This window comes from Cavia porcellus, unplaced genomic scaffold (genome assembly GCF_034190915.1).
Source record: "Cavia porcellus strain 051 isolate PalLab524CR breed Dunkin Hartley unplaced genomic scaffold, mCavPor4.1 scaffold_16, whole genome shotgun sequence".
NCBI classification, from domain to species: Eukaryota; Metazoa; Chordata; class Mammalia; order Rodentia; family Caviidae; genus Cavia; species Cavia porcellus.
This window is the reverse complement of record NW_026947499.1, coordinates 56,958,950-56,972,798: the sequence shown is the minus strand read 5'-3', so window position 1 is coordinate 56,972,798 and position 13,849 is coordinate 56,958,950. Positions and strand designations below refer to the sequence as shown.

The 13,849-nt window shown below is 49.1% G+C and overlaps 1 protein-coding gene across 2 annotated transcripts; it reads right to left on the bottom strand.

The window, feature by feature from the left end:
* Positions 1–677: 677 nt before the first annotated feature.
* Rnf40 (ring finger protein 40) lies at positions 678–13,828 on the bottom strand. Of its 2 annotated transcripts, none has more exons than XM_005007582.4 (20): positions 13,689–13,828; positions 13,372–13,579; positions 12,541–12,708; positions 12,267–12,408; positions 11,272–11,478; positions 10,309–10,430; positions 10,058–10,204; positions 9,896–9,970; positions 9,134–9,253; positions 8,861–9,040; positions 8,554–8,689; positions 7,694–7,815; positions 7,186–7,613; positions 6,963–7,080; positions 6,699–6,848; positions 6,299–6,511; positions 6,094–6,219; positions 4,705–4,845; positions 4,495–4,596; positions 678–2,955 (listed from the first exon to the last, which is right to left on the bottom strand). In XM_005007582.4, exons 2-20 carry the CDS (start codon positions 13,501–13,503, stop codon positions 2,779–2,781), a joined length of 3,006 nt encoding a protein of 1,001 aa, XP_005007639.1. In that variant the 5' UTR covers positions 13,504–13,579; positions 13,689–13,828; the 3' UTR covers positions 678–2,778. The 2 variants fall into 2 exon arrangements, with proteins under 2 accessions (XP_005007639.1, XP_003477927.1); XM_003477879.5 differs by having other exon boundaries at positions 13,671–13,808.
* Between the last annotated feature and the right edge of the window lie 21 nt (positions 13,829–13,849).

The following is a 13,849-nucleotide window of genomic DNA, read 5'->3' as shown; positions in this document are numbered from 1 at the left end:
GCAAGCACTTGTACCACTGAACTATATCCCCAGTCCTGAAAAGTAATTTTCAAGGTGTTAGTTTAGCTATAACCATGGTCATGGATAAGCACAGCAAAGGACAAAGAGGATCTAGTTTAAAGATGGAGAGAACCAACAGAAGGCCTTGAGCATAAGAAACAAGGGAAGTGTGACTCTACAGGAACCAATGGACATTTGAATGGTCCCTGTTATATGCTCTGCTAGCCATCATTAGCTATAGTTCTGGATGAAAACAATCCCTGAAACAATCTCATTTCCCAAGAGGTCAGCTAAGGTCAGAGCTAGACAAAGAAAAGGTTTGGCTGCGTTATGCCTGTGGTCAGGGTTACCATAGCCAGAGGCTAGTGGGTCTTCTGGGGGTTTGAAAGGGTCAGATTTCCTAGGCAGAGAGGTCTGGCTGACCATTAGAACAGATCCTGCCAGCAAAGGTTCTTGGTAGGCCATTTACTGGGAGTACCTTTTGTTTGAGCTACCCAATCAATGTTTGCTCCCTGCACTGAGATTCTGGGACCCCCTTCCCCATTTACTTGGGCTTGAGCTTGAGAAAGTGGTTTGAAACCTACTTTTCTATCCGGATGAGAACCAAAAGGGTTTTTAGCCTCACCCTCCAAAATAGTCTGCCCTTTAGGGAAGATATAAAGAAAGACACAGACATGTCCAGTTACTTGCATTTACTTAGGTAGCCCACTCCAAGTGACTCCTGAAAAAGGATCATGCTGAGAGAAGATTGGCTGAGACTCTTCCTGGGCACAGAGCTCCAGACACGGGTCATTGCCACTGGCATAGATGGCTGCACCTCTGTGATGTAATCCTGCTTTCCCCTAGCCTTGGCACTGTTGTGCCCCATCCAAACACAACTCCTCTGTGGCCCAATGACCTCTCCTGCTACGGCACGTGGCTCTGTCAGCGTGCCTATCACCACCAACACCGCTCCTGAGGGCACAGCAGCTCGTACCTCCATCTCCAGCCCAACATGGAGCAGCCATGGTGACCCCGCCAAAACACAGGGGACTCAATGGGGCCCGAAAAAGGACAAGTGTGCCAGTCCCTGCGGTCTCGCAACCACTGAAATGGCGGTAGAGACCCACAAAGTCCTGACCAAGTCAGCAGCCACTGCTTTGGCCTCAACCCCAGCCAGCACTGGTCCAGGGTCCAGTTCCAGCACCACCACAGCGATGCCTCCGCCCACGGGTCCTCCTGCGCGCTGAACCGTGGCACGCGCAGTAGTTAATGAAGTCATGAACAAAATCACTGGCCGAAGAGTCCTAAATCTGTGCATTCGTAGGATAGGGGTGGTGAAAGCTCCGAGGGCCAGATTTCCCTCAGCACAACCAGGTAACCTGCTCTCCGACAACCTCTACAGCGCCAAGCGCTACCGGACTACCCTTCCCAGGTTGCAGCCTGGCCCTAGCAGACAAAGACTGTCGAGGGCCCGGCCAGCCCAGGCAGGGGTGGGGAGTGGGGGCTGGTGTTGATGGTAGTTAAGAGGTCAGCTGTGCAGATTCCCTCCCTCTGCCCTCTGCTAGACCGTATCCTTCGCCTGTTGGGCTTACCCGGTGTAACTAAGCTATCAGTATGGGTATGGGCAAGAGTGCTTCTCATACAAGCCCAGCCCTCCTCCCAGGTCCACACCAAGCAAAGGGAGAGCTGGACAGGTGTAGCAGCTAAACCCAGGACATTTGGTACAGGAGGTCTGGCTACGCTGGCTGTAGGCCACAAGTGGCACATTTATTCATAATAGCCTGTACAAGACATCTCTAGAGCAGACTGAATCCAAGTAGGTCCCTGCGCGTCTGTCCATAGCTCCACCTCCCAGGCCTCCCTGTTACTGACTTCATAGCCCATGAAGTAAGCCTGGGAAGGCAGCACAAGTAGTATCATGGTTACAGGCTCCATCACTGGGTACTGGATGAAACTCTTCTATCTGGAATGATCCGAAGTTGGCCCAGCAGCTGAGACTAACCTGTCACATCTGGGAAGTTTCACCTCCACTACAGTTAATGCCACCTGGATAAAAACAGGGTTAGGGTCTGGGACCCAGTGGAGCTGTGGGATGCATGGGTTGGAGGTTAAGTGGGCTTTGCAAAGGAATAGATTGGGATGGATCAGATTAGAATAGAAACTGGTCATCTTGATTCAGCACTCCCAACAGCAGTAACCCCAGCAACTGCAGAGCTCCCAGAGGAACAGGGTAGTGCCTCCAGAAGCAGTTCCTTTAGGTCCTAGCAGAAGCACCTGCTATGTACCTACTGTCCAGGGAATGCGTCAGGAAGGATAGGAGCCCTGCCCAGGCTGGGACAAGGTGGGGGTGAGGGCTAGTGGGTGATGAGTCTCCAAAGGGCCCTAAAGCTTAGTCTCAAGCAAGGGGTAGAAGGCCTGGCCCACCTCCGGTCCTCACTGTGGGTGTGCTGGCAGGTAGTGAAGCTCCTCTAAGGTGGAAGGACACAGCCTGGGAATTTTCTCCTTTGGGCTAGGATGGGTCCATAGGGTAGGAGCACGGTTAGAGCCAGTTCCCAAGCTCTAGAAGTGCTCTGGGCCTCATAGGAGTGATCTCTTGGCTGCAGCTGACCTTCAGGAAAAGATGAGTTGAGCCCCATTCCATTCCCATAGCATGTACCAGGGCCCCTGAACCAAATAAATGGGGCAGGGATTGGGCCCATGGGGTCTTGAATGGAACCATTGCACCTAGGATGGGGAGGGACTAGGGGCACAGCCCCCAGGATCCATGGGTGTTCCAAAGTCCCCTGAGTTTCAAGTTCAGCTGATGTAGATTCGGTGGAAGTCGTGGGCACCAAAGGCTGCGTTGCACTTGGGGCACTTCCTCTGGCGGGCCTCATAGCGGCCCCGCACACACTCGAAGCAGAAAACGTGGAAGCACTTGGTAAGGACTGCATCCTTCTTGCGGGTGTTACAGCAGGGGCAGGTCAACCGCGCCTGGACCAGGCAAAGGCATCAGCTTTGGAACAATTCTGACAGTGCAGACTCTAAGCTGACAGCAGGAGGTGATTCAGGCTAAGCCTACCACATAGCAGATGTATCTAATGCTCACCATAATGTTGGAAGGTGAAAATAAGCACTCTATCATAAATAAGAAACTGAAGCTCAAGAGGCTGACATTCAAAACCAGAAGGCAGTCTGAATTCTCTCAAGGACATGGACCCGCTCAGAATCTTTTGCACTAGGGCTTTTTATCTTGCCCCACTGGCTGTCAAAATCTCGTTCTAGCTACATTCTCTTCCCTGCTTCTGTTAAAGGGATGGCAGTGCCACTAAAAATGTTTTCTCCCCTCACCTGGGCCCAGCCCTGGTGTGACCCTGAGATACTGCTGTGGATCTTTAGCTTGTCTACCACTAAGAAGGTCTTGCCTTTCCCCTCAGGCAACTGACTTGACACAGCCCAGCACTCTTCTGACCCACTTTGGAATCAATCCCCGCCCAGTCTTTTGCCTCAAGTGCCTTTCTAGTCTCCCAAGAAGTCCCACAGGCACCCTGTTCTCAGCATCCTTGAACACACTCCACTACAACTTGCTCCTACAGTTTTCCTAACTAAAAAGTACTTGTCACTTACCTTGTTTTGCAAACTAAAACTCAGGAGTCCTCCCTAATATCCCACTTCCCCTCCCCAACTGGGAATGCCCAGACTGGGACAAGGTGGGGGTGAGGGCATTCAACCCATCCCCAAATCCAAGCATCTCTGCCTCCTGAACCCACAATCTCAATGGCTTCAGTTTTAGTAAGCATTAGTCTTATCTCAGTGACTGCAGCAAACAACTTCCCTTCCCCTAACCATTACCTCCTTTATCCCAAATCCAACAGCCAACCTGTCCTTTTCAAAACCTTTTCTTAGTGGTGGAGGGTGTGGTTAGCACGCGTAAGACTCTGGGGTTTCCCCCCAACATCACCTCTTGGGGAAAAAAACCCACAGCCTTCAATGACTCCATCTTTTCTATGGCGTAAGTCAGGTCGCTCATAGCCTTCAGGATTTGCCACCTCTCCATTCCCTTTCCACCAAAAAAGACTATCAGCTCTACTGTTTCAACACACCTCTCTCAAGGCTTCCACAAATACCTTTCAGTTGTTTACACCCCCTCATCTCCATTCTCCCTGGACTCTGCCCATTGTTCAGGCTGGCCTTGGGAACCCTGCTGACTCAGGAGCCTCTAAGGGCCTCTCCTTAGTTCCTTGCCCCCCTGTCTCTTCAATCACATTACTCATGGGGATGGGGTAATTATTTGGTTGCCCTACCCCGACTACCTGTCACTTTCAGGAGGTCTCAATTCACCCATCATACATCAAACTAGGAACTACAACTGGCACATGGCAGGTGTCCACGAAGTGCTTGGCTGGAGCCTGACCTCACAGTGTTTTCTCCTATCTTATGTCCAGCGTCCCAAGACTAACTACTATACCTCTCACCAACCCCTCAGTCTAATTCCTGGGTTGACAGGGGCACAGCTCAGCCTAGTGGCCCCACCTTATACTCCTTGATCTCCTCCTGAAGAATTTCATCAGCATCTGCATAAACCTCCACCTTCCTCTGCTTCTCCAGTTTGCGCCGCAGCCGTGAAATGTCCTCCTGGAGCAGCAGAGAGGATAGCTTAAGAGTGAGGGTTCTCTCCCTTGAACAGTTTAAGCCTGGCCACACTGGCAACCCTGGCTCAGTCCACCCTCATTAGGCACACACCTGAGCCCTTTTGAGGTTGAAACTCTCTTTTTCACGAGCAGCCCGGCTCTCTGCCAGGCAAGGCTGGATCTCTCGCAGACGAGTCTGTACATGCTCCAGCTGCACCTTGAGGTCCTCAGCCAATTGGGCTGCTTCCACTGCCTGAGGTGGGTGGGACAGAAAGGAGGGGAGCCATTTGCTTGAGACTGGGGAGCACATCCACTGATGCCCATGTTACACATTTCAGCTGGATTTGTACTTGAGTTGGGCCGCCTCTAGACCCTCAGCCTTATCTCCTCCTTTCCCCTCGTCCCTGACTTGTTCCTTTCTGCTCTGTGACCCTGCACTAGGCTCCTTCCAACACACATATAATGCCCTCAGGACCTGGCTCAAATGTTGTCTCCCTACTGTGATCTGTCACAGCATTATATTGATTATATATGCATATATATATGGCTTGCTCTCTGCACATCAAGACTAGAAAATCCAGCCTTGACTGGATTTTAGAAGGCAGGGACCCTTTTTTTCCATCTGTCAGTGGTCAACATGGGTGTGGTACACAGCAGCAGTATTTTTACAAATGCCACCTCCAGGTATGGTAGTGTATGCCTACAATTTCTGTATTTTGGCTGAGGCAGAAGGATTGCAATTTTGAGTAACACCTGAACAATTCAGCAGAACCTTGTCTCAAAATTTAAAAAAGGCTGAGGATACAGCTCAGTTGGAAGGTACTGGGTTCAATCCCAAGTACCATAAAAAGTTAAAAACATTTAAGGAAATAAATTAACTGGAAAGAAAACAGCCTGACAGGGGAAATAATACAAAATTAATGTTAACCTTAAGCCTTTGCCATAAACGAGAAATTTCTTATGTTTGACAAAAGTATGTGGCAGGACCATTGAGTGGTTAGGATGCAGGTCTTAGAGCCAAGACCTGGACTCAAATCCCAGCTTCATTCCTCCTTAAACAATTCAACTGGCCTCCCTATACCTTGGTTTTCTGACTTGTGAAATAAGGACAAGCCAGACATGGTAGTACCCTAATCCCAGCACTCAGTTTAGAGGCTAAGGCAGGAGAACTACAGTGAGTTTGAGGACAGCCTGGGCTACACGGTAAGTTCAAGGTCAGCCTACACTACACAGTGAGACCCTGTCTCAAAAAAACACAGCAAAACAAAACAAATGGGGACAACAAAAATCATCCTGGTAGGATTACTGTGACACTGCAATGTGACCAAGCATGTTAAGTTCTGAGCACAGAGGCCAGTGCACAAGTAAAGGCTTGATATTTATAAGCTAAGCTAGCCTGTAAGAAGAGGTAGAACTGGTCTTTGCCTTAGTCTCCACATCAGGTTCCTCAAGCAGAATCAGAGGGAAAGGGTGTGAGCTGGTGACCTCTGCCTTTCCTCACCTTCCTTTTGTTGAGCTCCAGGGCCTGGCTGCGCAGAGTCAGCTCCTTCTCCACTCCCCCAAGGCTGCCCTGCAAGGCCCGCTCCTTTTCCTCCAGCTTCTGCACGGTCAACAACTGGGCATCCACCTGAGGATGGGGGGCCTCAGTACTGGGAACCCCACCTTTCCGGTGCCACCCAGCAAACTCCACTCTGGGGTGGCTGTACCTGGGATTTGAGACCAAGAACTTGCTCGCCCAGCTCATCCTTTTCCTCCCGAAGAAGCTTGTGAATCTGGTTGGCCTTGATCCGCTCTGACATTAGCTTAAAGTTGGCATCGTCCTTTTCCCGCAACTGCTGTAGTAGCCGCCCATTCTGTTCCTGCATGTCCTCAAAAGCCTGACCTGTCACATCCATCTCGGACAGCAGAGCCTCTTCTTCCTGTATCAGGCAGGAAGGGATTAAATGGGAAGTACTAAGTGGATACAATAGCTATGCAGGAACCACAGGAAAACATGGCTAAGAACCACAGAGCAAACTAGCCACCATGGTGTATCTGCTAGAAGAACCCACAGAAGGCTAAGAGAATCCCAGCTTCCAGAAGCAAGGGGACCACAAGGGGTCACACCTGCTTTGTAGCACCCAATTTGCGTTGTAAATGTTCAATTTGCTCCTCTGCCTGCCGAATGCGCCGAAGGGCATCCTCATCTGCAATCTTCTTGCTCTCCCTTCGATCCCTTTCCTCCAGTTCCCGGATGCGACTCCGCAGTTCATCAACCTACAGCCACACAAGGGAGCTCTGTCACTGCTTCCTGCTGAACCAGGGCTTAGCTCTGGTCAAAAGCCCATGTAATGCCTTTAAGCATGGCTGCCAAGCCCTACCTGCCCTCACCTCAGCCTTAGCCTTGCGTTCAGCTGCCATGAGCTGCACCTTGTCCCGCTGCTCCTTGGGGGCAGACTTGTACATATCCAGCAGCAGCTTCATCTCCTTCTGGCTTTCCTGGGCCTTCCTGGAGGAGTGTGAGGGAGGCTTGGTAAGTAAAGCTGTAAGCCACATGACAGGGACAAGACAGGGTCTTGACAGGGACAAGAGAAGACAGCAACAGGGGCCTCACTTGAGCTCTCCTCGGAGACCCTTGAGCAGTTCTGACTCCTTCCTCTTGACTTCCTCCACCTTGGCCTTCTCTCGATCAGCCCTTGAGAGAGCTGAGGCTACAGGTAGAGGTCCCAGGCTAGGCCCTTCCCGTTCCCGAAGTTCTCGCTTAGGCCTGGTCTCAGGTTCTCGGGCCCGGGAGGAAGGGCCCTGGGTCCCAGGGGTTAGAGACTGGGCATCCTCTTCAGAAGGGACCAGCTCCTCCTTTTTCACTGAGGAAGTAGTAGTGGTGGCACCAGGTACTAATGCTATCTCCTTTCTGCTGTCGGGAATAACAACAGGGCCTGGCCCACTCTCTTCTTTGCCTGGAGCTGGGGTACCAAGGCCAGAGTCCTCTGGGTGGCCCAGGTTGGGGATGGAATGGGTAGAACCACTGGCCTGGGCCCGGAGCTACAAAGACAGGAAGAGGAATGTGAGTCAGTACTTAACTGGAGTCTACCCAAAGCTTTTCTAGGCAACACTGTCCTCACCTTGCCAATCTCAGCCTGTACTTCTCGAAGCTTCCGCTTGTATCGCTGGGCATCCCCTTTCAGCTGGTGGTTGTGATTCTGGAGACTGCTAATTAGGTGGCGCATCTCACGGTTGATAGGCCCTAAAAAATATTGGGAAGGAAGCGTGTCAGACTAGTACTTGTTAGAGCACCAACCCCTAGCAGAAGAGACTTGGCAGATCCAATACTATCCCTGGGAGGGAAGAGAAGACTGAGGCCTTAATAGTGTGACCTCATTTAAGCAGATAATGCAGACTCAAAGAAACTTTCCAGAAAGAAACCTGCCAGGATCTATCTGTACTATTTTTGCTAGGGCAGAATTTTTTAAATCTCCAATAGGTAACATTCACAAATGTTCAATCTGTTTCAGATTCTTAAATGTCATCTCAATTACTTATCTAGTCTACCATCCCAAGCTGAAGCACCCTTTGTCCAGATAATTCCCATCTTCCTTTCACATTTCTTGGTATCTACCAATATGCACATAAAAATTGTTTTATTGTTCCTTCATTGGAACATTGTTCAAAATTGGCAGGGATTCTTCATGTTTTGTACACTCACACAACTGCAACACCTAGAACAGGCCAGGGTCACAGGTGATACTCAGTAAGTTTGTGTAAAACAAATGCATTCCAAAGGAAGATACCAGAAGGCCAGAGAATCCCAGCGGGAGGAACAGCTCATATTCTGGCCGTGCCTGTTCTATCAATCGTATCAGCTGGATGTGATATGATTTGCCTGTGAGCCAGTGCAGTCCCTGCTTTCTGTGGGAAGCTAAGGGTCAGCAAAATGAAAAGAGCTCCCAATTTAAGTACCCCCCCGGACTGATCTTCTACATACCTGCCTGCTCATTGGCTGCCAGGTTCTGTTCAAACTCGATGCGCAGCATCTCATACTCCTTGCGTACCTGGGCTAGCGTGTCCTCCAACTGGATAACCTCCGTGCGCAGCTTTTTCTGTAGTCCCAGCTCATCACTCTGTGGATTCAAGCGACAAAGAGCCACACACTCTCTCAGTACCACAGCAGGTCTAGAAACCTCATGAAGGATCTATTCTGGAGGAACCTATGGCAGCTACACTGGGCTTCAAAGCTAAGGAGCAATGCTAAAGGTCTGACCTCATCCCCATACCACGTCCCAGGACCAGACCTCCATGTGCTCAATGTGTCTCAAATGGGAATTCTTAGTGGCCAGCAGCAAGCCCCGGGCCTCATCCAGCTGGGTCTTCACTTGCAGGGACTCATTGTAAAGCAGTGAGAACTGGGCTTGCAGCATACGGTACTCTCCAGTCTCACGTACCACCTCCTCAGGAAGGCTCCGCAGGGCCACCTAAGAGCAAGGACACACATGAGTGAGAGGATTTGGAGATCTGCCACTGTATGTTGCACACGTAGGCCCTCTCACTGCCAAATATAAGCCTACCTTGAGGCGTTCGTTGGTCCTCACAGCCCCCTGAAGTTCAGCCTGCAGCTTCTCCAGCTCTGCCATGCGGCTATTGGCCAGCTCCTGGTTTTCCTCCAACTCTGCATTCAACATCTCAAACTAAGGAATGGAAGGGGCTGTGGTAGGCAGGACCAAGATGGGCAGCATCTCCCCTCACACCCCGTCACACGTTCTACCCAAGCTCACTGCGCAGAACATGGATGGACTTTGAAGCCCCAAACCAAAGACTTTCTTCAGGGCCCCCAAACAAGCAGGAGGAAATTCCATGCTGCATGGGATACTGGATACTGGAAACTAAGGTTCTTATGTGACAAATGTTGTTGAAAACCTAAATAAGCTCAAGTACAAGGTAAAAAAGGTGCAGGGACCTCAAAATGTCAATGGACCCTAGTTCCCATTTATCTCTTTCTGTGCCTTTTTTTCCCCCACGTGTGCAGTACTTATAACTAACTGATGTACTGTTTTGGTTTTTTTTGTTGTTGTTGTTCCTTACCTATTACCCCAAGTGGAACCAACACTCTATGAAGCTCTGGTTTTAACCTATCCATCCTCTCCAAATTGCCTAGCACTTAGTGCTTAGGATTTATTAGCTAAGTAAGAATACAAGTGACTGAAAGAAGGCTCCGAGAAATGAAGGGAACAGGCTCAGAGGTACATGTTTGCCCTTTGTTCTCAGGGGAATTTCAGGGGAGTATCAGAGAAAAAGCTACAAGAGAGATTGGGAGGAAGGTGGTTGCTTACCTTCTGCATGCTGAGTGTTATCTGGCCCCCCTGGAAGCCTGAAGAGCTCCCAGAAACGTAGTACCCAGAGTTCAGCTACACAAAAAGAGAAAGCTGATGAATGTGAAGCACAGGAACTAGGTTCTCAGACCCAGCTCTATCTGCCTTGGCACCCAGCTTTACCTGCTCCAAGGCCTCTGCCAGATGCTTATTGAGCTTTTGCTCTCGTTTGCGCAGCTTCTCAATATCCCACTGTAGGTCCTCCACCGTTGTCTCCATCTCGAGCACCTTGGTTTCAGCTGATGTCACTTTATCCTGGAGCTCAGAGTACTGGGTACAATGGAAGGAAAGATCAGAGTTTTCTGAGATCCTTGGGTATTCACCTTACCCAAACTCTGCCCTGATACTAATTCTACCCCAAAAGCTTGACTCACCTCCAGTGAGATTCGGTGATGCTTCTCTTGCAGCTGAGTGGCTAAGTCCTGTAGTCGCCGGTTCTCTCTGCCCAGCTCTCGGGTACGTGCCCAAGTCACCTCACTGGGAGGTTCTCCATCCCCTAGGAAGGTAAGGCCCAGATAAGAGGCAAGTCCTGAGCAAGAGGGCAATGTACCAACTCTCTGGAGTTTGCTAGGTGCACAATGTGATCTATGAGGTGTCTTGGTTATGTGTCAAAACAAACTAAGATGTTTTCATTTTGGTTTTGGATTTTTGAGACAAGAGTTTCACTATACAGTTCAGACTGGCCTTGAACTCCTATGTAGCCCAGACTGCCTTTGAGTTTGTGGTCATCATCTTGCCTTTGCATCCTGAGTGCTAGGATTCAGAGGTGTGTGCCACCATACCTAAGTAAAGTAAATTTTTATTTCCACTGTACAAAGGAGGAAACCAGTTCAGAGAAGATGGCTTTTTGCCTCAAAAGATCAGACTAAGGAGGAAAAACTACAGATAGGAGAACCTTGTTAACATGCAAAGCCTTGTGGATCAACTGCCACTAAAGTTTGCATAACACTCAAAGAGGCTAAAGCAGGACTGCTTTGCATTTGAGCTACACAGTGAGTTCAAGGCCAGCCTACACTACACAGTGAGACCCTGTCTTCAAAAAGAAACAAACAAACAAACAAAAAATTGAAAAAAAAATTGCACAAAGTGCTCCAGAGACGTGTCTAGCCAGATGGAGGTGATGATCCTACAAGCATCAACTACTCTCGAAACTTATCTCTCTAAAGTTGTATTCCAGGAATCCAAGCTGAAATCCTCTATCTACAGAGTAACCTTTTCCCCCAAGAACAGGCTGATTAATTTCTCATGGAATTCTGGGGTAAGGGCATTAGCATGATGGGGGTGGGGGATAAGGTACAAGGCCATATACATCAAGAATAGGGATAGAAAGAACTAACCTCGGCTGTATACTCGCTGACAGAGTTCCTCTACCTGGCGCTGCAGGCAGTCTGAGGCCTCTACCAACCGGGACACAGCTGCCTTGGAGAATTCCATCCGTCCCTGTAGCTGCAGCTCCACTTCCTCACTGCTGCTGGCACCCAATGCCACCACAAAAGCCAAAGCTGGCTCACTGAGAGGGGGTCGCAGCTGCATTGGTAGGACTTCTGGGAGAGAGGGACAGACCCTTATGAAAATGACAGTGCCTATCATTCTGAACCAAGTTCCAAAGTCAGTCCTTCAATTCTCCATGGCTCCCTTGGCACAACCTGTAATACACCAATATTCTCCTGACAGGAAGACAACTGAAGTTTGGGGAGGTAAAGTCATTTCCTCAAGGATATGGAGCTGCCAAAAGACTTCATCAAGGATGCTTTCTCTACCTCCTCAGTTTACCTAGAACCCAAAAAATGTGCACTCACATTTACTGACCCACTGTCAGGACCCTAACATTTTTTACTTATGGTGTAGAATAATTTCCTTCCTCATGGCAGGAATACTTCTTTCTGTTTATCTTTAATTTCTTCAAGTCTAGAAAAGTGTTAAGTCAACATTCAATATTTTTTTTCTCTTTTGAATTACTAGAAATTGAACCCCAGGTCTCTACATCTTGGTTTTGATGTTTGTTTGTTCTGTTTTTTAAGTCAGAATCTTGCCAAGTTTTCAAATGGCCTTGAAATTGCCTGCCTTACCCTCCCACAGTGCTGGAATTACAAGCATGCACCACCATGCCCAGTTAACAATACTTTTTAACTAAAAGGGTGGCAACATGAATACAAGTATGAATCAAATTAAATTCTAAGACCTCTGTTCCTATTGCCTTTATTACCCAAACATGAAATCAACTTTTCAAGGGTAATAGATGAGACAGGCATTTCAGGAGCCCTAAATCAAAAGACCCTTCTTACCCAGGACCTTTCCTAGAATTTAAATTCCCCAGATCCTAAAGCCCTACCCCTCAGTTCTGATGTCCCTGGCTCCATTAGAGGGATCACATCACGCGTTGGCTTCTCTTGGGTCCCAGGTGCCTCTGGTCCTGTAGACAGGTCCCGTTGTCTCTCATGGCAACGAAGGAGGGTTTCCACAGTTTCATCCAGCTGAAGGGGAAAAGCACCAAGAGTGCCATAAATTCCTCAGTGTTTTCCAGCATGATTCTCCTTCCCCAGCAGGGCAATCCCAGAACTGGCAACTGTATCATGGTCAGGTTTTTGAAAGCAAAAGACATCAACCTGGGCCCAGTATCGATTGACAATGAGGAGTGTGGCATCATCTGTGGCCTGCCGCTTCTCTAGCTTTTCAATTCGTTCTCGGAGTTCATCTTCACAAGCTTGTCGCTGTTCTAATCGCTCTGCTAGTTTCTTGTTCTTGAACTGCAGTACCTTCAAGTCCATCTCCTCCTACCAAGAAAAGCAAAAAGTATATATGTTAAGTAAGTTATAACAGTGGGAGAAATTATAACAGTGGGAAAATAAGCAAAATGAATAGAAGAGGAATACTTCCAAACTGCCTACCAACAACATTTAAAAAGGCTCAAACACCACCAGAAAAGCATCTTGGTTATGAAAGGGCTTAAGTTATGCTTCTGCCTCTTTACTTATTATTTTTGAGACAAGAGCTTGCTCCGCAGCCCACACTGGCCTCGAACTCATGGCAATCCTCCTGCCTCAGCCACCTGAGTGCTGAGATTACAGGCATGCACCACCATGCCCATCTTGTTATTATTTTTTTTAGACAAAGTTTTGATATTTAGTTCAGGCTACCCAGAAGCTCCTAGCCCAAGCTGACCTCAAATTCGCAACAATCCTCTTGGAGGCATGCACCACCATGCCTGGCTTCTGTGCCTTTCTAAGTCTGACATATCATGAGTACTGTGGGAATCTGGTTTTTCTATCCATAAAGGGAAGGCAAATGTCCTAGTCTCATTTTCCTTCAGTAGAATATGGTAAAAAGCGCACTTTGCTAAACTTGGGAAACTGGCAATAAGATTCTGGGCAGTCTGGACAGAAACCAGAAACTAGAGTTTAGCCAAGTTCTCACGACTAGGATAAAAGCCCACGAACCGTGGAAGAAATGCCTCCAAGACGAATGGGCTCGATAAGAGTGGTTGTGGTCTTCTCCTCGCGGTTCAGCTTCTTCTCTGGGGGCCCTGAGCCCCCATCGCCCGCGGCGCGTTTGCTGCCTGGCCCAGACATAGCTGCTGTGGGCAGGGCGGAGCAGCGCAGAATCCCCCAAGGGGCTTCAGGCGAGGTGAAGCAACACTTCCGTTATCTGCAGGAGACAGAACAGAAATGCAGAAGCTGACAGTGCGCTACAGTCACGAGCCTCTCTCCTACATACACCCACTAGATTCTGTCCTTACCAGCCCCGAGGCCCTCACCGAGACTAGGATGAACCTAGCGCCGCCATCTTGGATTCCACCGGACGTCACCAACCTCTTCTGCACAGGGCGCAAGCGCCAGAGGCTGCGCCGGATATGGCGAGACTTCTTCATTTTCTGTATCTATTGGTGGGGCTTAGTCCCGCCTCTCAGATCGTTTG

Coding starts and splice junctions, on each gene's coding strand:
- Rnf40 (XM_005007582.4), bottom strand. CDS start 13,503: ATGTCTGGGCCAGGCAGCAAACGCGCCGCGGGCGATGGGGGCTCAGGG. Junction 9,041..9,133: donor GGACCAACGAACGCCTCAAG/GTAGGCTTATAT, acceptor CCTTGCTCTTAG/GTGGCCCTGCGGAGCCTTCC. Junction 7,081..7,185: donor GGTCTCCGAGGAGAGCTCAA/GTGAGGCCCCTG, acceptor ACACTCCTCCAG/GAAGGCCCAGGAAAGCCAGA.